The 17,497-nt window shown below is 36.5% G+C and overlaps 1 protein-coding gene across 1 annotated transcript in view; it reads left to right on the top strand.

Annotated features, from left to right (window-relative positions):
* Positions 1-17,497, top strand: part of LOC145672847 (uncharacterized) — a 72,962-nt gene that overhangs the window by 38,890 nt on the left and 16,575 nt on the right. The window contains exon 5 of the mRNA XM_081742001.1: positions 7,704-7,854. Within this exon, the coding sequence (XP_081598127.1) occupies positions 7,704-7,854 (151 nt within the window). The remainder of the gene's footprint in view (positions 1-7,703; positions 7,855-17,497) is intronic.

Below are 17,497 nucleotides of genomic sequence, written 5' to 3'. Positions count from 1 at the left end.
GTTTTCAGATGTTGGATTGTGAGAAAGAGATCCACGGTCTCTGATTGCGAGTTAATTCCAGTTGTACGCTCTTGCAATTCCGATTATACCAAACTACCTCATCTGCCATTATTACTTCATGCCTATTTATGCTAACAATTTATTGTCTTAACCAGACAATATAACAATATATTGTCTTAATAATTTTCTTCATATCTTTTATGAACGCTCAGGCGCATACCCCAGATTTCTAATCACTATTTTTTGATACAAACTTACCACTTTGTCTTCCTTCTTTTTATTATACTGCACTTCCTTTTCAAAATTTCGTTAAAATTTCAAGAAATATAATACTCATTAATACATACTTTATATTAGTTAATATAACTACTTTATAAATCCTTATACATACGTTAACAAGTAGTATGTTATTGTTAGACGTATATATGTTACTATTAGGAGAAATAAAGCAATAAAAGATACAAACTGCTACTTAACATTGTATAATTTCGATAGGGGCACAGTAGCTCAGCGGTAGAGCGCTTATCTCTGGTGCGTGGGGTCCTTAGTTTTCGCTCCCCAGCCAAGTATGTGGTAGACAACATCGTGTCCGTGGGTTTTCTAGAGGTACTTCCGTTTCCTTCCAGTTTCTCATTCCACCATCATCATTTACTTGAGGAGGCACAGTGGCTCACTGGTGGAGCAGTTACCTTTTGTGCATAGGATCCTTAGTTCGCTCCCCGGCCCAGTAAGTTTGTGATGGACAACACAGTGTCCTTGTATTTCTAGAGGTCTTCTTCTTGTTCACTTCAACCATAGGTTGGTAGGCAACATGAAAATTTTAAAACTTTTCTCTCGCTATGGAGAGCTGTTTTATACTCTGATAAGGCCTCTTCTTTGCAACTGCATCTAGGTATTCTATCCTTGGTCTTCCTCTTCCTGGTTTTCCTTCTGCCTTTCCCTCTTTCAGTACAGTGATCCAATCGGAGTGCCGAATAAGATGGCCAAGAATGCTGTTTCTTCTTTTTCCTATTATCTTCATGATCTGTCGTCCTTCATTAGCTTTCTTTAGTACGTCTTCATTCCTTTTCCTTTCGGTCCATGATATGCTCTGCATTCTGCGACAACACCACATTTCAAATGCTTCCAGCTTGGATATTTCAGCTTTTTTCAATGTCAATTTCTAGAGATACTCCCGTTTTTTTTTTTTTTCATTTTTTCATTTCACCAATCCTTCCATTATCATTCATTTGAGGGGGGGCGGAGGCTCAGTGGTAGAGCGTTCACCTCCGGTTCTTGGGGTCCCTGGTTCGATCCCAGCTCGCGCCGTGTGGACTTTGTAGTGGACAAACACCGTGCTCGTGAATTTTCTCGGGGTTCTCCCGTTTCCTCCCACTTTCTTCATTCCATCATTTCATTCATTTCTCATCATCACCGTCTTCTTTAACCTAACCGGCATAACCGTGGGACGTAAAACTGAAAGGTTTCATCTTCATTTGAGGGGAGCACGCTGGCTTAGTGGTAGAATGACTCGGTTTGATCCTCAGTAAAGAAAGTTTGTGGTAAACAACATTGTGTCCGTGAATTTTCTAGAGGTAGTCTTGTTTCCTCACACCTTCTCATTCCATCAATCCTTCCGTCATCATTCACTTGAAGGGGGCACGGTGTTTCTGTGGTAGAGCGCTTACCTCTGCTGCGTAGAGTCCTTGGTTGGATACTCGGTCAAACAAGTCAGTGATAGATAACATCGTGTTGGTGGGTTTCCTAGAGGTGCTCCCGCTTCCTCCCGCTTTCTCATTCCACCAATTCTTCCGTTATCATTCACTTGCCTTAATCAAGGTCACCTTTAGCTTAAAGGACACAATCATGGGATGTTATCTGAAAGATTTCACTTCATTTTCATAATTCACTTGCTTTAATCATCCGACTCCATTAGCCTACCAGGCATAATCGTGGAACGTTAAATTGATAGATTACATTTGACTTTTTTCAAAAGATTTATTAGTGCATAGGTTAGTATGAGCTTCATCTTAATAGTTAAAAAACGATTTTTTCTCGAAAACTACACTATGAAAATTTGATTTCACCACATAATTTTGTTCAAATCAATGGGATCTTATCTTGTGTATATATTTTTCATCTTTGGGCTTTTTTTCGTTAAAAAGGTAATGATAGTATAAAATTGAAGATTTACATTGAAAATTAACTGCAAAAGCAAGACAGAGAGAGAGAGAGGGGGGAGAAAAGAATAATTCCGTTTTTCCACCTCTCCCCCATGCCTTCATGCAAGAAAGAACAAACCGTAGTCCTTCGCCGTTTTATGTGCTGCTTCCATAATTAAAACAAATGACTAGCGAGCGTGCGACACACAAATCGTATGTCAGCAGGTCGGCCACACTATAAATGTAATACTACCAAACGGAAGTTTAACGTGTTGCATAGTTTCCGGTTGTAACCGGAAGTCTCGTGCCGCAAAATATACAGTAATACATTTACATGGAATCTTGACATGGAATTTTCTTTTCATTTTTTTTAAATATAAGTATTATACTTTTTTTTGTAAATAGCGATACGCTGAAAAGAAAGAAAGAAAAAATTAAAAAAGCAAAAACTTCATCTAAAGGTGTGATGTACGACCTTGAAACTTGCAGAAAGACTTATTATTATTGTAACAAATGAAGAGTGGGGAGGTTAGGGGGAAGTTATGTAACATTTGAACTTTGAAAAGCATAAGGGGAGAAAAAGTATACCGGAGAGGGATGGGAAGATAAATTGTCATTAAAAACAAAAAGAAGTTTTTTGCAGGTCGTAGCATACTAATAATAGTTGGCAGACAGTCCATCTGCTTGTCGACTAATAACACAATTCAAATAAAATATTTAAGAAGAAAAAAAACGAACCGACGACTTCCTGCTAATAAGAATTAACATCTAAATGAGCTCCAGACATGCGTCAGTTTCTGAGGTTTTTAATTAGGTGTTATTGACTTCTTTATTTTTATGATTATTTTTATTACATATGCACTACATTTAGCGGAATACACAGTTGTTCCGTATTATAGAACAACCGTTAACTGGTTCTGTCTAAAATTCCCGTCTGTTGCTAACGTATCATACAGGATGTATCCCTTAAATAAATATATCAAAAACAGAACATTTTTACGTAAATGAGCCATAATTTTCTTTTTTTCTTTTTTGTTTCTTTAATATGTGCCTTGTTAGGACTGTTGTTCGGAAGAGGGTACGATAGCTCAGAACGGAAGAGGGTTCAATGGTAGAATGGCAGTGCCGTGCCGTGGTAAATCATAGGGATGGCCAGAACCGGTTCCTGGCGGTTTTCGGGTCTGAACAGATCCGGTTCCGGAACCAGTTTTTCGGATCCAGGTCGAACCGGTTCTTCGGATCCAGGTCTGGCAACCGGTCCCCAAGATCCGGTTCTGGAACCGGGTTTTCAGATCCAGGTCTGGAACCGCGTTTTCGGATCCAGGTCTGGAATCGGGTTTTCGGATCCAGGTCTGGAACCGGGTTTTCGGATCCAGGTCCGGAACCGGTTCCAGAACCACCGGATTTCCGAGAACCGGTTCCGCCAGAACCAGAACTTTGTGGCCATCTCTAGTAAATCAGCGTCCGGGGTATATGATGGTGTCCCCGTACATATGTGTGAGGTCGACAGATCAGCCGTGAAGCGTCACTATGCTTGGTGCGATGCGTAAGAAAATTTTCTAAAATAAACCCTGCTTTTCTTTGATTTTGAGCACTTTTTATTATTTTTTCTTTCAATTTTATATGTATCCTTTTCTTCCCGAATTTTGCGCTCCCTCTAGTTCGGCGCTTGGGGCCGTCGCCTCGCTCGCCCCCTCCCGTGGCACAGCACTATAGAGTGCTCATTTCTGGCTTGAGATTTCCCTGGTTACATCCTAAGCCATGTGAGTGTATAATAGACAACATCGTGCTCGCGGGCTTTCTCAAGATATTTAGTTTCCAGCCGCATTCTAATTCTCCCCCCCCCCCCGAAATTCTTGAATGGCCATTTACTTTCACAAACCATCTGCCCAATTTAGCATAATGGGCTATTAAACTAAAAATTTCGTTACGCCTTTGGCACAAGAGATCCGGGTTCGATTCCTTTTGGGAATTCATATGGTTCGGATTCTACGTTAAGCTTTAGCAGATCCACGTTTCAGATAGCCCCGGTGCTGAAAGGGGTCTAAGCTCCAATTCAGTTGAAATTTCACCTTATTTCCTTGAACTGCATTGAGAAGAATCCTTAATCCGGACTGCGGTATATTGTACAAATTTACGAAATCTATACGTTTACTACGAAAATCTGTACGGAGCATACGTTACCCATATGCTACATATTTACTGCCTTTTTCCCGGTTAGATGTTACGTCATGCCGCTGCAGGATGTCTGACATTTAACAGTCTTCCGTATATTACATACATATACGTATGTTTCTTACGTCAGCTGTATGCTATCTACATGTGAAATCCTAATCATTTCTTTTTTTCATAAGAAAAGTACGTATAGATTGGACACTTATACGGAAGGTATAAAAATGCGTTTTGAGTTGTACGTTTGCTGAAGGATAATGCCTATAGTGCTACTTTAAGTCCTAAAACTACAGGATTTACGCATGAAACCTATATTTTTACGTACGCCACATATTTTAATTGTATTACTGGTCTTCCATGTTCAGCTCTTTCTTTTCATTTTCTTTATCTTGCTATTTTAAATAGTGTTTAACTTCAGTGCTCCTATGTATCAGAACTTTTGAAACACATGTCTTTGAAGTGCGTGGTGTTGAATTCGATCTCTGATTAGGAACATTACTCTCGGGGAGCTACTTAAATTAAGCTATGAACTCCCTTCTAAAAAGCGAGAGATAATTTATTGGGAAGCATCACTTGAAAGTGCCATGAGCGGCAACTGGCCGAGCGTAGCTCTTGGAATTTTAGTGTCACATTACTTATTTTAGGGTACCGCGGTGGCTCAGTGGTAGAGCGTTCATCTCTGGTGCATGGGGTCCTTGGTTCGATCCGAGCTCGCATCAAGTTAATTTTGTGGTGGACAAACACCGTGTGTCTCGGGGTTCTCCCGTTTCCAACCACTTTCTTCATTCTACCATTTCTTATCATCACCGTCTCCTTTAGCCTCACCGTGAGATGTAAAATTTAATGGTTTAATTTCACTATTTACTTCACAAAATTATTATTATTATTATTATTATTATTATTATTATTATTATTATTATTATTATTATTATTATTATTATTATTATTAATATACTCCATAGTTCTGGATAATCACAATAACATTTTAAAACACATTTTTTTCAGGATTTTTCTCAGGAAGGAAGATATAAGATTTGCTGTCATCTGTCTTTTTTCAATGTCTGATGAAGAGGACGTTAGGTCCTTGAAACTGTAACAAAAATCGTATAGTTTTTAAATAATTCATTTTGTTCTGGTCAGAAAAATGTGTTTTAAAATATTATTATTATTATTATTATTATTATTATTATTATTATTATTATTATTATTATTATTATTATTATTATTATTATTATTATTATTATTATTATTAACTTTCGAGAGATAATAGAAAAGAAGAATGTGTTGATCATGAAAAAAATCTAATTGCATGGGCTCTATATACCGAAAAAGTTATTTTACGATCCCGTCTCGTTATAAATGTATACTCGCCTAGAAGTCATATTGTTCAACGTATCCAGACCAGTGATAGAGCGTTCAGCGCCGGTGCATGGGATCCTTGGTTCAATCCCAACTCGCACCAAGTGGGCATTGTGGTGGACAAACATCGTGGGTCGGTGGATATTCTCGGGGTTCTCCGTTTCCTACTACTTTATTCATTATACCATTGCATTAATTTCTCATCTGTTCCCTTTAGCCCAGTCGGCATTATCGTGGGACGTAACACTGGAAGATTTCAATTCATTTTCCTTTCTATCCAGACCAAATTTTAAACTTAAGGTTTTTATAAGATTCTCCCAAGGTTGAAGAGTTCAAATTTTCTTCCTATCCTCCAAAATAAGGATAGTTTATTGGATGGTGAAAATAAAATAAAACATTTTTTACGAAAATAGCTCTAACGATATTGTTTAGCAATCTTTCATTAACAACCCTATAATGTAGGAAAAATCTTTTCTGGAAAAAAACAGGAGTAATTTACTCTTCGTAATGAGATGTTTTCGAGCGGTTTTCTCCAACCTGACTTATTCGATTTTTATTTACTTTTTTTTTTTAACTCAAGACCCTGACTTCCAATGCTCTGATTCTAACGCTATATATCGTCTTAATTAATACGTGTTGTCCTGTATAATTGCATATTCTTATATTTTTTATTTACTTTTTTTTACTTGCAAACTGATTTAAATGTTTCAGCCAATCTTTTCTCGAGCCCTAAAATTTCAACGACGCACATAACGTCATGATTCCACCGTTCTTGTGGTCACTCTTGCTACTGTAAAGCCCCTAACGAAGTCTTTATTTCTGTAACTAGGATTCCCTACAATACAAGAGTTTCGACTGTCTCGTCTCAAAAAGTATCGTGAATGGAGTCTCTTCTCAATAATGTACGGTATCTGTTTCTATTGGAGGAGTTCTGTGTCGTCACGAAATGTCTCGTATCGAGACCTAACAGACTCCCTTTATATTTAAATTACTAACGTGCGTGCCTTCTGTGTGATCTGTGTATGAATTTGATCCCTGATAAGTATACTTGAATTGGATATCTACTTGAAAAGTGGTTAGAATTCACTTAAAACAGTAGGTCCTGTCTCACATAGCATTGATGCTCAGAAGAGACTTTAAACCCTAATCGTTCGACCTTACTACTTTCAATGTCCAGATAGAAGCAGTGAAAAGAGCTGCCTTAGCTAGGTACTTGACCGTCATTCGCCTACCCCATCAAGGAAGAACACTACAAGTGCGATGTTTGATGGCTCGTACAGCCTCAGCAGAGGATATTACGCCACTGTTTACGTTTAACCTATAAACTACAGGATATTTTGTTTTCAAAATACCCTGTTTCTTGTCTTAACTACGGATATTTCGATTTCGAAATGGTACTGCAATAACTTTTGTAAGTTTCATGTGTCTTCGATAAATAGGAGTGAAGCAATGGACTTCTTTGTAAACCCTTACGGAGATCCGCAGTTTAAAGGTTAAACCCTCCGTAATTTAAAGGTTAACCAAACAAAATGTGGAAAAGTATAACAAATGAAATTGCCGAAATTAAGCGACCTAATGCCGTTTTAAAATTGTAGGCTGTATTTACTAAATGAATGTGGATTCCACTCTTACAAGAACACGGATGAATGTTTCAAAAATAAAAGTAAAATTATAAGACGAAATCCCAGTTCATAGTCCAGGGCTTTTAACGTTCTTAAGGTTAAGTCTTTATTCTTCTTGAAGTCATCGTAATAGAATATATAAACTACTTTGGCTAATCTTAATATTTAGGGAGCCAAGCCCTAAAACCAGATGTTTTACTTCGGGACCAGCAGCGTTTACTGGCCTATTGAATAACACGTGAAGTGTGCATAACGTATATGCACATGACACTCAAAGTGTTAAGATGACCTACGGTATTAATCACATTTGTTCATTCCGTTCAAGATGTTTGATTTAATTTGTTTATAACAGAGTGTATGACAAATGTGTACATTAATTCTACGTTCACGTTCAATTATTTATTTGCAGTGTAAGCAGTGTGGGAAATCCTTCAAACGTTCCTCCACTTTATCAACGCACCTTCTCATTCATTCGGATACTCGGCCCTATCCTTGTCAATACTGTGGGAAGAGGTTTCATCAGAAGTCTGACATGAAAAAGCACACTTATATTCATACGGGTAAGTGTTACTCTTCTCTTTTAAATAATATAATTGCACCTAAATAATTTTTGTTATTAATTAATAAGTGTCTATAAACGTTTCTTTTTAATGCGGTTCAACCAGCAATCCACTTAGGAATCAATTCGGGAGTGGATTTTAGAATCGTATGGGGAAAAGTTCGACTGATGTCATGATCTCGATTTCGGATGATAGTCATTTTGGACAATGAATTGGTGAGTTTCATTCTAGACTATCAATGGCAGTGAATTTCAGAGAGCGTCATTTTAAACACATACGATGGCAATTAGTACGAGTGAGTGTCAATTATGATAAACCCCGAATTGACAAGCAAGTAAGCTTCATTTTAGGCTATCAACGGAAATGAAGTTGAATGTGAGCGTCAGTTTAGGCATATACGCGTACAGTAACAATGAGTATGAGAGAGCGTTAATTATTCTATCATTTTGAATCATATAGATTGGCAACGAGTACAAATGAGCGTGAACTATAATACGTATTGTTGACAAGCAAGTAAGTTTCATTTCAGGCTTTCAGTGGCAATGAGTTTGAGTGTGTGTGCCATTTTAGGAATGTGCAGTGGCAATAAGTTTGAGTGTGCGTCATTTTAGGAATGTGTGGTGGCAGTGAGTTTGATTGTGCGTCATTTTAGGAATGTGCAGTGTCAATGAGTTTGAGTGTGCGTAATTTTAGGAATGTGCAGTTTTAATGAGTTTGAGTGTGAGCGTCATTTTAGGAATAAACGGTGGTAATGAGTTCGAATGTGTGTCATTTTTGGAAGCTTCATTATAGCTGTTACTGACTTTAAATTCAAGTTAGTCTCATCCATTGTTGGAAATGAATTTTACTTGACATTATTTTAGGAAAACAAATTTGAGATTGTGCGCCATCATTTTAGACCAGTGGTCGCCAAACTTATGAAGCTTCTGAGCTACCTACCGTTTTTAAATCCTGCTGTGAGCTACAAACTAAAATAACCACCAACTTTTTAAAAAAAATCTTACATTTGTTTATTGCCTATAAACTTACATCTCGAGTAAATATGAAATGAAACTATCAAAGTTACCAAATGCCTAATATACACACGAGAATCATAACGTGCACAATCCCATGCATATACAATCAACTATGAGATAAGTTGAGTTGATTTTGAGCTTAACGTCCCTTGCAGCAGCGAGGCTCTATGATACGAGACCTATGATTTATGTGGAATCCGAACTACATGCGAGCTCCCGCCGGGAATAGAACCCGGGTTTCCCACGCCAAAGACGCGTACGCTCGCCGCTTAGCCACGAAGGAGCTCAACGGTTAGATGAAGCTGACAATGGCAGTTACGCGGGAGAAACAAGCAGTTGTCGTCAGCGCCCCCTGTCGTTAGCGTCAGCTCAGTGGAGGAATCAAGGTTAGCCAACCGGAGTGTTAACGTGATCTACCGAAAATGTCCCTAGTAGTTCGCGATCGACGGTTTGGCGATCACTTTTTTTTAGACCATGGACGGAGACGGATTTGCGTGTGTTTGTTTCAAAATCATCCATGATAAAGGAACTCGAATCAATAAATTTCTTCATTAAGATAGGCCGATCGGAACAGCATAAGCAGATCATTAAGGGTACTTAATAAGTACTACCTAAGTACTTACAATACTAGCTTGCGTTGTAGACACACATCGCCTGTTTATTTCAAGAGCGACATAACTCAAAAATCGCCCTTATTGACTTATGGACAGATAATGAAATTAATCTTGATGTCTATCTCTGGTAAAAATTTCAGAGATATGCTTCCAAAATTGGGCGCTAGAGAGCACTTGTGTCGTTCTTCTGTGTTCGAAATTTTCAAACGCTTATCCTAAAAAGTTAGGAATTTTGAGTTATGTCACTCTTGAAATAAACAGGCGATATGAATATTAATGTCTTAGTGAGAGCTTAAATTAAATGCCAAAGATTATATGGAAATTAAATCTAAAAATATTGCTTATATTGCTCTTCATATTTATGATGTATTATATATTATATACACCTTGATTATTGTATCTTGTATGAAACAAGTTCCTTGCTACTTGTTGGAGTGACTAATTTATTATCAATTCATAAATAGAAAGACAAGAACCCCACAAATGACCCTAACCCCAAAAAGATAAAAGAAACAGGGGAAGGAGAGATAATTTGACGTTTGCATCCCTCTCTCCTGGTTTCCTTTCTTCTTTATCACCTTTTCTTCTTGTTAATGTGATAGTGTTGTCGCAGGAAAAGGTAGGTGCAACGCAACGGAAGAATAATGAAAAGGGGATGGGGAAGAAGAGAGAACGTGAGAAGGGGCTCCGGGTGCCAGATTGAAGCGTGCATGAGTGATTGGAAGCATATATTCACATCTTTCATGTTAGTTTTTATCAATTTTTTCTTCTCCCTTTTTCCTGTCTGTGGGAACAAAGCTCTGCCCCTGTTGGCAGCCACACCACACAACCACGAATTATTTATGTATCTGCTCAAAGCACTGTTACAAATGGCAGTGTTACCATCCATATCACAAGTATCGCTTATGTTGCAATGTAATGAATGTATGTCAGAATAATCGTACAACACATTTTATTGAAAATTTAAAATGAACCAAAATGAAATGAAATATTTTGTTTTACATTCCACGGTTATCTTCTGTAGGTTAAAGGAAATGGGAACTTAACAAAATGAAATAAAAGGAAATATTTAAGTTTTACATCCCACGGTTATGCCGGGTAGGCTAAAGGAGACGCTGATGATGAAAAATGAAGGAAATGGTGGAATGAAGAAAGTGGGAGGAAACGTGAGAACCCCGAGAAAGTCTTCGCATACGGTGTTTGTCACCCACAAAATTCACTTCGTGCAATAAGAACTTTGAAGGTTTAATATCACTGAAACAGAAGTTGGTCGATAAATCATGCAGTGTCACCAGATCTCCAGCCACTGCTCAGAGTGCTCCCGGGTTCGGAATACATTCTAAAGGTCCAAGGGTCACTAAACTAAATAAACGGGTTTAAATATGGAGTTATATAATTAATTAATATCGTTCATAACTTGTCGTACTTGGTTATTTACAAAGGTAATATTTTTATTGTAAGAAAATGATAGGTTTAAATTCTTTTTCATTAGTGCGCCTGCATTATCGCGTAGCACCAACAGCATTTTTAATGATTAGCTGCCTAAAATTAAGTTTTGATGGAAATTAACTATCCAGTGTCTTTTCTGTTTTCGAAACCTATAATATCAACACTTGAAAGAAAGGATGATAATAATGATTTTTGTGGTAAATGTGGAATGTGTTTCTTGAGAAAGCAGCGGGGGCGTCGTTTGGGGAGAACAAGGGGACAAATGCTCTCCGCCGAATTTGAGAGTCACATGCTTTTTAATAAATTGCATACTAATAAACTAAATTTAAAAAACGTGAAATTATTGTTTCAGTAGACAGTCCCCTCCCCCACTGGCAAATTCTGAAATAACACGACTGGAAAGCAAATATACAAAATTATTGACAATAATGCAGTATAGCTTCGATATGCCAGTTAATGATGCACATGTCGAGGAAGCATTTAGTGTAACTAAAGCTTTAAGGTCAGATGATAGAAACAGAACTTGTAATGGCTCTGTTCAGATTAACTTGAAAATGACCTGTCAAGATTTCTACAAAGCGTTTCCGAAAAGTAAGACTCTTTTTGACCCAGTGAAGAATTCTGAAAAATACGAAAAATAAGGACATCTTATAGTCACTAATGTTCTATGTTAATTTTGTATTTCGTTCAATACGGCATATTTTTAGTTACTAGTAATTGTATGTGTTAGAAGTTAGTAATAGTGGTTGTAAGTGTTAGAAGTGACGCTGTTAATAATATGTAAAAATCTTTAGTTTCAAATTTGTGTATCTAATCGTACAAATACCGCTGGTCTGCGGGCTTCCCTTCAATTCAATCTGGCAATCCTAGAATTCTCTCTTGTGCAAATGCAATCAGGGATGCGCATCCCGCTCCAAGGGCTTGGGTGCAACCCTCCAACTTTATAATCCTCCACCTCAAAATTTACCATTCTGCACTCCAAAAGTTATAATTCAACATCCTTTTACAATGGGGGCGCGGTGGCTCAGTGGTGCCCTCCCTGCTGGTCTAGTGGCTAGCACGTGCGCCTTTGGTGTACGGGGTCCCGGGTTCGATTCCCGGTGGGAGAGCCTTTGTGATTTTAACTGTCCTCGATATTTGTGTGTTCGTGTTCCTGTCGCTTTGGTCAATGGAGAAAGCAAGTTACAAATGAGTAAAGTAAATAAAATTAGATATAAGTAGTTAAGTAAGTTACTGGAACACGTTCGGTGAGTCAGTTGACTTTAAAAAAAAAAGTGGTAGAGCGTTCACCTCCGGTGCTTGCGGTCCCTGGTTCGATCCCAGCTCGCGCCGTGTAGACTTTGTGTTGGACAAACACCGTGCTCGTGTGTTTTCTCGGGGTTCTCCCGTTTCCTCCCACTTTCTTCATTCCACCATTTCACTCATCTCTCATCATCACTGTCTCCTTTAGCCTAACCGGCATAAAATTTAAAGATTTCATTTTTCCTTTTACAATGTCGCAGTTTAGTTTAACAAAAATATCATGGCAACATATTTTCCAGTCATTTGTTGTAATTTTACGGAAAATATATTCTGCTTTTATAGAGTGAGAAAGTTAAAATATTATACTGTTAGAATGAACGATGACAAAATTTCATTTTCATATTGTGCATTTTACTGATTTGTTTCTATTTTTGAATATTTTATTAATGTCAAATCAATATATTTCATTTTGTTCACATGAACAAGCTGTAGATCAGAAAATTAATAAATTTTGAAATGAGAAATGTTCTATGACTTAATTTTGATATAAGTGTATATGGCAACCTGTTCCTTCTGTGGGAAAAAAACATACTGGCGCCTTAGAAACACACACACACGCTACAGTGCTTTACCTCAATCATCGAAAGCCACTCCTTTTGTCAGCTTTTAATGTAAAAATCTCATTAGTGGTAAAAATCTGGCTGATGAAGTTAAGAGAGGAAGGCTTTCCTCTTTTTTTATCCCTCTTACTCTCTGTACCTTTTACCTGCTTTTTCATTCAAAAAAAGAGAAAACCGTATAGAACAGCTCTATGTCTCTAGCGCTCTTTATGTAGATGGCGTGATGATGTCGAATATTTCACGATCTTATCGGTATCAGGCAATGTTAGATAGATATTGAAGTCTAAAGAGCTTCGGAAATAGGGAGGTCTCTCCCTCTTTACACTCAGACACAAACACATACACTGAGGGTGACATTCTTAACTTCAATGATTTCTTTCTTTCCGCCTCTTTTCCACATACAGACACATATATATATATATATATACATGCACCACAGCATCGATTACTATCGATCTATACTACACCTAAGCACGTATCCCCCTTAGTCTCTTCTTATGAAAGCAATCTAATTTGTAGATAAAACTGATTGTGCTTTGTATATATATTGCTACAACTTCAAAGAGCTCTTATGAACAAAATCGCTGCCAAAAAGACTTGACTATCCACTCTGAGAAACTACCTTATGTTGATGATATATGTTCTGACAATTTACTCCCTTTCTTTATATATATATATATATATATATATATATATATATATATATATATATATATATATATATATATATATATATATATATATATATATATACTAGTTTTCCTACTTGAGATACAGAGTTTCTATTGATAAAATCATTTCCTTTCGTTTATGCACAAAAAAATCCTCTTTTCCTTTACAAGAATCACAATTTTCAATAATTTACAAAGTAAATCTGTGTTATTTATCTCAAGGATACAGCAAGAAAATTATTAAGAAGGAATGCTTCTTTTTTCATCAGAACTAGTATTACTGTTTGTCATTATTATTAGGGGAAGAAAGAGAAAAATGGTGTCTTGGTGAATCGCATTGTCATTTATCATTGACTTAGTATATCAATACAAAATCTTATTTTATGTAGTTTTCTTCAATGTATCTTACATCTTGCCTTTTTTCTTATTTTCCTTTCTTTTTGCTTGAAATCTCATAAGAAAATAGCAATGGAAGAGATAACACTATAATTTCTGATTTGACTTTCCTTAGTAATTTATTAACAACGAAAGTTTGTAATCAATAACAGTAATAAAGAAGAACGCATTTAACAGCTTTAAAGTCCTGAAAGTACGAGGTGTGTTCAAAAAGTATCGAACCTTTGGTTGGCAAAAATACATTTATTGATTTGTCAAATCCGAAACACTAATCCCCTTCAAAGTAGTGTCCTTCGTAATGCACACATTTCTCCCAGCGCTCCCGCCACGATTGGAAACACTGCTGGAACGTATTTTGGAATGGTGAGTAACTGTGACGTCGCATTCTGCATGATGCCTTCTCTTGACTGAAATTAGGTTCTTTTTTTAGTGGCATTTTCAGCTTGAGAAATAACCAAAAAGTCACACGGAGCCATGTCGGGTGAATACGGAGCATGACGACACACAGGAATGTTGTGTTTGGCGATGGAAGCCTGAATCAAATTTCGCGGATATTCTCCTCATGCCCAAATACTCGTTCAAAATTGTATATACCGATCCGATTGAATGGTTTTTGCTTGCGTATCGCCAAGCTTATGGCAAAATTTAATGTAAAATCTTTGCTCAAATGCTTTTGTCATTTTAACGTAGAACTGAAATCTAACCACTGCTCAGTACACATCTTCACTCGTTGGCCGACTGCCAGCGATTGATGTTTTCTGCAGGCGGGAAAAAAATTCACTACTGCGCATGAGTGTTCTCTCTACATCTACACTGAAGGAAGTCTCCTGCGCTTCATTGGTTTACGCGTGGAAAAAAAAAATAAGGTTCGATACTTTTTGAACACACCTCGCAATTTTTAAGGGTATTCCTTACGTTCTCTGTCACTCTTTAATTTTCGTAAATAAATACAATAAAGAGCACCAATAATTTAGTAAGTTACTAGAATTTACAACAAAAAAGAAAGAAAAAAGAAAGAAAGAAAAGAAAAGAAATGAAGTAAAAGAAAGCCTACCAGGGCCTAAGGAATGGTTCTGAAAAACAAGAATTTATTCAAAGTCTGGAATTCCAAATAAGGAAACAAGAATAACGCTATGTATTTCCATATACACTGGCGGTTTAAACAATTTTAAGGAGCTTGCTTTACCAAAATTCGTTTATATATAAGATTGTCTAAAAAGTACTGAGTCATTGAGGATAAATTTAAACGATTGTAACAAATTAGAATAAAATAATACTATAATAAAAATAATTTAATGACTGAATTGTTTATTTCTACGTCGAACAGAAACTTTACTTTCTGAACTAACATCAAAGAAGTTAGAAATCTTATTTAAAATATAAAAAGCTTAACATCTTGGAGATTTGGGTTTGACAATTGCATGCTGAAGTTGTAGGCATAAATTTAAGCAGAAATTTTCGTTAAATAAAGTCTTGAGGAAAACATGATACAAAAATAAACGAACAAACGAGTGAATTGGTAAAAATTACTTCATGTGAACTTCCACAATACGTTCACGTCCACGAATGTGATGCGGATAACTAAACTGAGACGATTATAATGGGCAGGACACGCTAGAATCGAAAATATGAATGAATTGTATTCTTCGTGTAGAGGATTACTTAAAAAGCCTATGGAGAAAAATTCCTTTATGCACAATCTAAGATTTCGCTGTAAAATTACAATGAATCGTCATCACCATCTTTTAAATTATTTGGATGAGTGTGACGAGGACCATTCTTAACTCTTAAATAAATGATAATTGATTGTTATAGGTATCGATTGTTATTGTAATATCGATTAATGTTATTCGAATATCAACCGTATGTTTTAGGATTTAGGATTTAGATTTCTGGGCGTTCGGCATCTTAAGGCCATTTAGTCCATCACGTTTGAGAGATGACGTCCCTCGGCGAGCACACTATCCGGGCAAAGGGAAGAAAGAAAGGATTGGGTGTACCACCCCGGCATTTGCCTGGTGTGAATGAAGAAAACCCAAGAAAACCTCATTCAGTGTGGCTGGCCTGAAAAAGAGTTTACGTTTTTCGACCGAGTGCCTCCACCGGGATTCGAACACAGGACCGGTCGCACCGAAGACGAGAGCGTTAGCGACTACGCTACGCGGGACCACCCGTATCCTTTATGTCTTCCTATTCAATCTCATTTATCACATCTTTATCTGTTATCATTGAAATTTAACTATTCGCTAGTAATACATTGGAATATATTTCTGTGCCAGTAATTATATGTAACTTATTCGTTTGCCAGCATTTCATTGTAATTTATTCTTTTTGTAATGTTTCCTTATAATTTATTGCTGTGCCAGCAGTTCATTCTAATTTGCTAGAAAAATTCGTTTACGCCGACAAATACTATAGATGACAGGCAAAATACATTTGAGTATTAGCGAAGCGTGTAAAGAAATCCTAATTTTACTAATTTGGCACGTGATATGAATTACTGCCAAACTTTTGTTTATATTGAAATGAACCTTCGGATTCCTTAAGCAAAACTGATAGTTTTTTTTTTTCTAATTTTTTGTAATAAAAGTTCGCCTTTCGTGTTCATTTGTTTCAAAACTGCGATGGGAAAATCGGAAGAAAATGAAGAAACTTATTTCAGAAGTGATTAGGTAAGGAAAAGGAAAACAAAGAGGGCGAAATATATACTGTATATATCCCCTGGGAATTACTTACCTTATATTACGATAGCATCAGCACATAAACAATGGCTTAAGCTACCAAACGCGCTATTTACCTTCTGGGTTCCAAAGTTCTCACAGCAAGATAGTTTGCATGTGACATTATGGTGCTTAATATCTAAGCATTTGTTCTGAGATAGTAATATGTATATTTACATACATATGCACGTATATGCGTTATATGTTATATGGTAAACAGAAAAGTCATAATTCCATTTTTATGGTCATTTCTCTTAGAGTACAGATCTTTCATTTATCATTATTATTATTATTTTATGCTTGTGGCTTACCATATATTTATTTTATTCATTCTCGTATTATTTTACTACTGATATAATAATACGTTTACTCTAATATCAACGAAGCTCGTTTTAATTGACACTTAAACAAATTATCAAATCCCAATCCTCCTGTAATCTGGAATCGTGACCTGACCCAGGGAAAATATTGAGAGGCCAGAATTTTTCGACTTTCCAAATAAAAAATTTATAATTTACATTATTATTATTATTATTATTATTATTATTATTATTATTATTATTATTATTATTATTATTATTATTATTATTATAGTGGTAGTGGGAGGAGGAGGAGAAGGAAAAATGGGGAGGAAGATTGGTTGAATTGAAGTTCACTGTCCCTTTCAGCACCGAGTCTATATGAGACGTGAACCTACAGTTTAAGGTGGAATCCGAACGACAGTAATTCTTCGACAGTATCAAGAATATCGAATCGGAAATTGAATCAAGGATCCCTCCGAGAAATCCGAGATAAGTGCTTAGCAACAAGACACTGTTCCTCCTTATAGCAGCATTGGTAACATTATTATTACAAATGGAAGCATTAATTATAAGAGTAGTATTAGAAGAAGTATTAGTAGTAAGTACCTTCCAT

Source organism: Thermobia domestica, chromosome 2 (genome assembly GCF_964235325.1).
Source record: "Thermobia domestica chromosome 2, izTheDome1.hap1.1, whole genome shotgun sequence".
NCBI lineage: Eukaryota > Metazoa > Arthropoda > Insecta > Zygentoma > Lepismatidae > Thermobia > Thermobia domestica.
Note: the sequence above shows the minus strand (reverse complement) of the source record. Positions and strands in the feature narration are given on the sequence as shown.